This window comes from Hipposideros armiger, unplaced genomic scaffold (genome assembly GCF_001890085.2).
Source record: "Hipposideros armiger isolate ML-2016 unplaced genomic scaffold, ASM189008v1 scaffold_74, whole genome shotgun sequence".
Lineage (NCBI taxonomy): Eukaryota > Metazoa > Chordata > Mammalia > Chiroptera > Hipposideridae > Hipposideros > Hipposideros armiger.
The window spans coordinates 1402340-1411413 of NW_017731424.1; the positions used below are offsets into that span (position 1 = coordinate 1402340).

Consider the following 9074-nt stretch of genomic DNA (forward strand, 5'->3'; position numbering starts at 1 on the left):
GCTGAACTTTGGCGAGGCCGCCCTCCCAAGCTTTCCCATCTTTAGCACTAGCATCACCATTCACACCACTGCTTAAGTAAAACCTTGAAGGGATCTTTTCCCTGTTTAAGCCCAAATCCTCCACCACCTCACAAGCAACCCAGAGGCAAACAGCATCAATTCTACTTCTATGGTAGACCACAAATCCTTCCATTTTTCTCCATCTTCAACAATTTTTGTTCAAGCCGCCATCATCTCACGCCTAGAAGAGTCTCCTAACTGTTCTCTTCTTATCTATGTTTGCTGCCCCACAGTCCATTCTCCACATAATAGCAATCTTTTAAAACATAATTTAGGTCATGTCACTCCCTTAACTCAAAACCCCTGAATGACTCAACTGCGCTGTGACCCTATTCCCTACTACGCCCCTTAAGGTCCCACACAGTCTGGTCCTTGCCTGCCTGCCGGCCTCTCCAGTCTTCTCTTTGGCCACCCTCCTCCTCACTGACTCTGTTCCAGCCAGGCTGACCTTCTTACAGTTCCTCAAACGTCCTGTGATGACTCCTTCTTCCCTGGATCTTTACCCAGGTTGTAACATCTACACTAGTATTCTTTATATAGAGGGTTCCTTCTCATCCTTCAGGTTTCAACGAAATGGCATCTTCCAAGAAAGGTCTTCCCTGACTACACAACTGGGGCCTCCATTTCAATTTCTTGACAATACCCTTTCATTTCCTTAAATTTTCTTTCTTTTCTTTTTCTAATGATTTGTAACTATATATTTACTTGTTTTATGTAGCATCTTGTTTGTCACACAGTAGGCATTTTAACTTTTTCACTGAATGAATTAATGAGGAGAAATACCTTGGGCAAGGTAATTACAAACATTTCCTATTGGGTAATATTAGATGCAATAAAAAGATCTTACCTTGTCAATTTTTTTCTTTTTAACAGGGGGTTCAAATCTGTCATTGACTCCAAAATACTGAGAAAGTTCCTTTAACTGGGTTTGACTTGAGGCCTGTTCACTACAAGAAGACAGATGATAACTTACATTTTATACAAAATGTACTTTTATTTTTACTGTTTTTAATTGGTTGCTACAATTATATTACATCAACTACAATTATATTACAAGAACCAATTCTTATGTTTCAGAGGTAATTCAACTATTTGTACAAATTCTACAATACTGTCTAAAATAGACAAATATTTTTAATTCTACCTACCTATGAGGATCTTCTTCATTCTTCAATTTACCTGAAAAAAATTCAATGTTAATACCTAAGTATTTGGTTATCTCAAACTTATGTTTATTAAAAGTTATCGAGCTCAGTTACAGTTTAACATTAGCACTATGACAATTAACCTGAATTAAAACAAAACACCTTTTTTGGAGCGTTTTCTTTTTTTCCTGAACCTTGAAGATGAGTTTTTCTGTTCAGAGTGTTTTTTATGCAATTCTTGAAATTTCTATACAAAAGTAAAAAAAAAAATAAAATAAGGAGCAAATATATTTTGAAGCAAAGCATATATTCAAAAACTAACAAACATGTTAAATAATAATATTCTATTATTTATAAACATATAATGAAAGTAGTTCAGTTCCTGAGATACTCCATTCTACAAGATTTTCTCAACCTGAGTTTGTATCTTCTTTATTTCTTATTTATTTATTTATTTCTAAATAAGTCAAACTGATAATCTGAGAGTAAAATTCAATGATGCATATAGATAACGAAAAGATAAAATTAAGATAAAAACTCCTCCTGTATCACATTAGGCAAAGTAACTAATCTTACTAAATGTTTTCTTCCTCTTTATATGAAAAACAAAACAAAAATGAAAGCAAGTATCTGAGTGGCCAATGGATTGACCAGACCTACAGTGTAACAAAAAAGAATTCTGAGTCAAGTTTTCCTACCCATTGCCTTCCAAGAACATATACATTCTGACAATGGCAGACAGACAGGCACGCACGCACGCACACACACACACACACACACACACACACACACACACACACACAGTGTGTGTACAAACACTGGCTTTAATAAGAACACATCAGAGAAAACCTACATTCCACATATGTGAGGGAATTCCAGAAGGACATTCTTCATATGCATTTACATTTGCCTCTGCTTCAGTTTTTGGTTCATCTGTAGGGAAATCGGAGATCTCAGCTTTTGTAACGGTCTCATCTTCTTTATATTCCTCTAAGTTAAGTCTCGAGTTCTCTAATGTGTCTTCATCTTCAGAATTCAACTCAACATCACTTTCATTTAGGCCAGGAGGTAGCAGTCCACTCCACATCTTTTCTTCTAAAGTGGAAAAGATGAATTTAGACTTAAAGTAGACACACAAAGAATTTTAAAACCATTAAAAGACACCCTAGGAATCTAATAATTACACCAAAGGTTTGGGAACAGTCCAATTAAACTTTTTAAAAATCTAAAATGGGATGTGCCTTCCATAATAAAATAATTAAAATCTCTGCCTGTATAAATTTAAAAAGTACAAAGTAGTTTAAGCAAGTTTGTTACAAGACAAACATACAGATGAATGACCTAAAGAAAATAGGACCTTGATTCTCTATTATATGCATAATTTCACCAAAAAAAAAAAAAGGAAAATCCATTAAAAGCATTCACTGCTCAAGAATGTTAACAGCCTAACAATATACAACATAGGCCATTTAAGAATTATATACTATATTTCAAGCTATAACAATTAGAGAAGAAAACAAAATTGGATGTTCCGACTGTATTTAAATGTATAAAACTTTCATGGGACCTACTGTCTACAGAGCAGAAAAACAATTATTCAAAGGAAAATTTAGTTTGAGGAAAGTGTGGTGGTAAAAAGGGCTGTCCTACTTTAAAATTTTATACTCTTTGCTAAACCAATACTGAATGGAGTATGATCCTAACATTTTAACAAAAACAAAGCTTTTTTAAGTAACAATATTATATGTGGGAAACTAATATTCAAGTTCAGGATAATATTTAGCATTAGCTATACTGCCCCTTGGTAGAGAGAAGCATTAACTATTAAGTATAATAAAAATGGTTTTTAAAAATTGAAATTGTAATCATTTGCTAAAATTATGAGTACATTTTCACTATTAATCTCCACGGCACAGTCTAGTTTAGCATACACATTGAGCCAAAAACTGTTTGAAAGATGCCTAAAATACAGAAATTGCTTATACTGCTCATGATTTACTATCAACTTGAAGGACTAAAATGGAAGGATGGAAATCTTTTTTGCTGCATTTTCTGCCCTCTATTGTGCCTAACACAGTAAGAAAACCACCACCATTGTCACTGGGACAAAGGCATCATGGGCTTTTCCATAACTTTGCATAACAGATTCCTGATAACTCTAAGGACCTCCTCCCAGGCCCAAAGAATCAGATTGACTTCCTGCCACTTTGGTGCAGACTCATCAGTTGTTAGCTCTCTGAAACCAAAATATTCTCTTGGCTTTTTAAAAGGAAGGATGCTGACACCACCTGTTACAGTTGTAATCCTGACTCTACCATATACGAGTGGTATGTGAAAATCATTTTTAACATCTCTGACCCTCCGTTTTTCATTGTAATATGGGAATAATCATACTGAATATAGGGTTATTCTGGGGATTAAATAAGATAAGCCATGAAAACACTGACCACAGTGTACAGGAGGTTTTAGGGGCCCGATCATTGCCAAGCTGTTTGCTATTATTGTTTCTGTGGCTACGTACTACATTCTTATCGTTTCTATTGGAGGCATTCATAAGGAAGTTTTGAAGATTCTAATGTCTGAAGTGCATTCACCTAACAATTGATGCAAATCATTTACTTCCCTGATTTCCAGTCTGACACGAAGTTTCTATAAAAAATACTGGTGTCTGGTTTTCTGAATAGAGCAATAAAACCAGAAACAAAATACCAGGAAGATAACGGAGCTTAAACTTCAAGGCTCCTGATTTGCCCAGATGCTTCCAAAGTACTATTCCTAATTTTCTATTTAGAATCTGTATTCCTTTTTTCTTCTTTTTTTCATAGAGGAAACCCAAAATTATATAAGCTTCAGGTCCCATAACACCCAGATCCATCCCTAAACCGGGCCTGAGGATTTTAAAAGTTGGAATGGGGGTCATCTTGAGAAACTCTGTTGGCACAAAGGACATCATGTAAAACATGCCAATATTGAAAAACAGATGCTATGCTATTAATAAAAATACGTCTACTGTTCTGAGCAGCAAGGGGAGGGGAACAATAGTAAGTTCCACCACGGCTCTAACACTGGCATATAATACACCTTTAGGTTCATTATCCATTTCAGGACTTAAGGATAGAAACAAATCTCAGATTTAGCATAACTGGGGCTCTCGGTCTGAAACCACTGTTTCTTCTCCCTGTCCACAGAATCTTTTGCATGCCTACTTTGTGCCTTCCAGGCATGGGGACAGCGGTGTACAAAACAGGCAAAAATGCCTAACCTCATGGAGCCGACACTCTATCCACATGGCAAGTTCTGTCCCTCAGCAGCCAGCACCACTCAACCCGGACTCCCGCTGCGGCTGCTCATGAAAGGCACGTGGCTCTCGGGGGGGACGCTCTTCCACCGGCCCATTACTTCTGCACCTCCAAGGGGGAGTCTATGCTCTGGGCATCCAAACGTGCTTCTCAGTTGCCCTGGAGAGGCCATGCCTCTGCTCAGCAGCCTTCAAGCAGTTATTTATTTTTGATTGCTTTTGGACTTTCTCAAAATCATCTGTTTTCAGCCCTCGCTGACGTGGCATTAAGAATTGCTGCCTTCAGTGTGGCATTGGCTGGTATGGTTTCTTCTGTATGCCCATGGGGAAAAAAGAAAAATTAAAATAACTTGAAAAAACTGGACTGTGTCCAAATCCATAAGGCAAAATTCAAATAAAGTATGTTTCATAACTCAATTCCTGAACATCTTTAATGTGCCTTTCTCCTGTAACTGTAAAAAAACAAAAACAAAAACCCTAAACACAAGCACAACTCAGTGGTCACTGATAAACACAGAGAAGTGACCGAGGAGCCTGCAAAGTGGAGCTGCCCACATGAGAAGCAGCTTAACTGTACACCAGCCAGCATGGAGTGGCTGCGCTGTGACATAACTGGGACTCATGATGGAAAACACTGTCTTTCCATTCACGGCATATACGTCTTTCTCACATTTCCAGTTGTACTAGGGTACCAATCGGTGAGCTGCTAGGCCTCGTGCTATTTCTGTCGTGGCTATTTCTGGAAGTGTCTCTCACCACCCTACACTTTTCAGAGTGCAGTCCCTTATTTTAAAGCAGATCACTCCAAATTACCCTTCATCTGTGAAAATCACTCAGCTATTCTCAAGAAATGTGCTATACCAGAGAACCAGAAACTTAAGCTTTTTTAGTGTAGATTCTAGCCAGGTCTATACAACAGTCCATGTATGCAACCTTTCATTTTTTAGCCTATAACGCAAATAATTTTTAATTTAATCATTTTAGCCCCAAAGAAGATGTAAATGATTCAGAACTCCTCTTTTTCTCTCTGATTTTGAATATCACCTTCAATTCATACACTCTTTAATTTTAAAGGTAAGACTTTTTCTATTCCACAATTTTTTTTTTTAAATTTCTGTGTACACAGAACATCTTTAGTCCTGGGCTGACACAATTTACTATGAGCTGAAAATATTTATGTATCATTCTAGTCTGAATGGCTGGGTTTTCTTTTGCCCTTGAAAACCAACCATAGTCGCTATTCATTTAGCACACTTGGGCAGATCGCAATGCGTCAAGAAAAACATGACACAGTTCAGCGATTCCTAATCTAAGGTTTTTACAAAGTTTTATGAAGATGGTAATGGAGGTCTCTAAGCTAATTTCAATATTCAAAAAGCCCAACATATTTCTCTCCCTCAGACAATATTGTCCACCTTTAGGTGATGAGACTTAAATTCAATGAAGCTTTATTCTTCACCACATATTTGTTGATCAGAGGGAGGCTCTGATTGGTACTTACAGACCTGATTTTTATTTTAAAAAAACTAATGAATATACTTTAGTAGACACAATATTTCAAAATATGGCACCTGCGGAGATATCAAATTATAATAAAAGGGGTTTTAGGTTGTGAAAGGATTGGGAACGGCTGGTATAGCAGGAAAAAACAAGGTTTTGAAAGTCGGAAGACAGGTTTCTAGTCCTAAGCAACATGATTGTGGGCAAGCCACTGCATTTTGTCTGGGCCTCCATTCTTAAGCTACAAAATGAAGGTCTCGTCAGATGATACCTGAGATGTCTTGCAGCTCTAAAATGTTTTTTTATGGATCTTAATGTTGTACATGCCCAAATACCCAGAGTCAACTCATTCTTTGCTTTAACACTCCATTCTCTCCCAATCAGATGCAATCGTGATTAAACCCCAATACCCCAGCAGATAAGTTCTCCCCTCATTCTAGCTGCCATAACCAAGACTGCTAGTTTTCAGTTAAGACTCAGCATTTCACACAGGACACCTAAAAGATGCTCTGGAGAAAGGGGACAAAACCCCAGTTACGACAGAAGAAACCGAACCAGAAAAAGGAAACAAAGCAGGACACTGCCATACATGGTGTACAAACACTGTGGCAGGCAGTGATGTACCATTAACCTCACAACTACCCTTCTGTTAGGAATTACTACCTTTTATAAATAAGGTAACTGACTTGCCTAACGCACTGTGATCCACTTATTTTACAAAAATGGAACTCTATAGCTTCAAATTATAAACTTTTAGAGGACAGAGTTTTAAGTAGCAATATATTCCTGGAGACAAAGATCTGAAAGTGGGTCTGAAGAATGACGCTAGCCTATAATCCTAGCCTTGTTAAAATCTGATTAAGAAAAAAATGTTCTCTCCTTTTAAGTGCAGAAAGCTATGTAAGATGCTAAACTAAACTGCATACATTAAAGTCACATTCAGGTAATATTGTCACATCTTCTGGGTGACCAGGCAGCTTCTTATAACCAAAGCCCAAAAGATATAATCTGAACAGTTTAATGAATAAATGTCTCCTATCTCTAATATTCCAGAATTTCAACTCCCATTTCACCAAATGAAGGTGTCTTATTTCTCACGTTTTGTATTCAATTAGAAATAATCACAGAAATCTGAACCTTGTCTGACATGAATTTAATCTTACTTGTATAATAATCACAAACCACCACCCACCAATCTGAAGATCATGTGAAATAATTTACACGATCATGTTTCTGTGACTTGGAATTACTTAACTAAAATGCTTTTAAACAAGTATCGTCAACATTAATGTAAATACCCTATTTACTTTCACAAAATAAACGTGTTTCCTCTTCTCAAAAAGGTAGAGAAAGTGCAACTTAAATCACAGGATTTAAGTTACCAACCCAATTACCCAGATAAACTATTTATGTGTTTCGCAGGATTTTGCATGTATGCGTGTATTTTAATTAAAGAGTGTCTGTTTAGTCAAGGCCTGGAAAAGACTTCCTCAGACTCAAGAAAGATTTACAGTTAAGCAATAACATCTCGAGGCTTCTTTTAAGTCGGATGCCACTGTGAAATACTTACAAGGTTTACGACTGCAAGAGGGTGGCTCTAGAAAGGTGCACCTCTGGCTGCTTGGCTGCACACCCCGGAACTCGGCAGGCTCTCTGGCGGCAGCGTCACACTCCAGTCCCCAAACGGGAGGAATCCCGTCCCGGGCACAGCACTAAGCGCCGAAGGCTCTGGTTCAGGATGTCTAGCCTGCTGACACTCCCATTAACTGCGGCTCTTTCCCGGGATACAGCAATTGTAAACAGGAGCCTGTTTCCCTGATAGAAAAGCCTCCTCAACCCTCTCACTTTGGCCAGGGTGTGACTCCTCGAGGGAAGAACCCGTCGCCCACCAACAGGCTGGGGAAGGCGCTGCGACGCCCCTTCCGAGCAAATCGGAGGCCAGACCCGCCGGCGTTCCCGTGGGCCAGGGCCGGGGGCTTTGCTGGCCCGCGCCGGGGCAGCTCGGTCGAAAGGCTGTAAGGCCGCCCACACTGGCTCCCTCGCTTCCCGCACCGGGCCCTCCCCGGCCCCTCACTACTGAGCCCGAGCCGGACGGAAGCCAGCCCCGCAATCAGACCTACTCACCGGTTAGGAGAGAGACGCCCGGCAGCCATCTTAAGACCCCGCCAACATCGCGCCTTCTCATTGGCTCTCGCATCACAGCCAATGGAGTAGAGCCGTTCTGGCCACTGAATTGCCATGGCAACCGGCCGCGCTCACCTCTGTTTTTTTAAATCAGCTGAAGAGAGTGCTTCGTTTCTTTCTTTTTTTTTTTTCCTCTCACCGTTTTCGCCTTTTTTTCTGCTCGTTTCTTCAAGCTTTGTTGTTTCTCCATTCCCTGCCGTACGCCGGTGCTGGCTTAGACCTTGATCGGAGTTCGTTCCACCAGGAGGGAGAATAGCGGCAGAAGCGCTCCAGTGCCCTTCTGGGAACGTTTCCATTCGTTCATCCTTTCCTCCCTCCCTTGTTTTTTTTTCTTTCTGAACATATGTGTTGAGCAGGCATCATGCCAGGCTCTGTTGAGCGGAACACAGTCCGGCTCCTGCTCTCGTGCAGCTTACCATCTGGTTATCGTCCACGCTGCGCGGCCTCGGCCGAAAGCGTATTGACCTTTTTTCACGTCAGCCAGGGTTCGGGGCCCTGAGGAGGGGTTTGGGGTTAGCATAGGAAATAAGCAAGAAGAAAACAACCAAGAAAAAAAGTGCTAAGACGAAAATAAAGGAGAATAATGTGGCCATGATAGGAGCGTGGCTTCCATGTTCTGAAATCGTGTTCTCTAGTAATGATGAGACTAGTTCCTATTTTCTCGTGTTGTAGCAATTATATAAGAAAATACACATAAAGCCTTTAATCCATTACCTGTCCCACACTAATTTTCAGTCTTAGCTACTTGTTATTGTTAATATTATCAAGAATGCTTTTCTTTGAAACATTCTAAAAATGTATAAAAATTTTGCATGGCACTCAATAATCTATCACGATTTGGTATAAACAGATCTTTAACCTTATTACTTAACTATCCACCGCCTCAC

The 9074-nt window shown here is 39.4% G+C and overlaps 1 protein-coding gene across 5 annotated transcripts in view; it reads right to left on the minus strand.

The window, feature by feature from the left end:
* FAM204A (family with sequence similarity 204 member A) overlaps positions 1 to 8215 on the minus strand; it is a 30474-nt gene extending 22259 nt beyond the window's left edge. Inside the window, exons 1-7 of one of the 5 annotated variants that reach the window (XM_019643001.1) lie at positions 8128 to 8179; positions 7574 to 7818; positions 4468 to 4815; positions 2059 to 2300; positions 1368 to 1452; positions 1209 to 1239; positions 908 to 1007 (exon numbers count right to left, since the gene is read on the minus strand). In XM_019643001.1, coding sequence (XP_019498546.1) covers positions 908 to 1007; positions 1209 to 1239; positions 1368 to 1452; positions 2059 to 2292 — 450 coding nt within the window. In that variant the 5' untranslated portion in view covers positions 2293 to 2300; positions 4468 to 4815; positions 7574 to 7818; positions 8128 to 8179. The other 4 variants (XM_019642998.1, XM_019643000.1, XM_019642997.1 and 1 more) reach the window with 4 other exon arrangements.
* Positions 8216 to 9074: the final 859 nt, after the last annotated feature.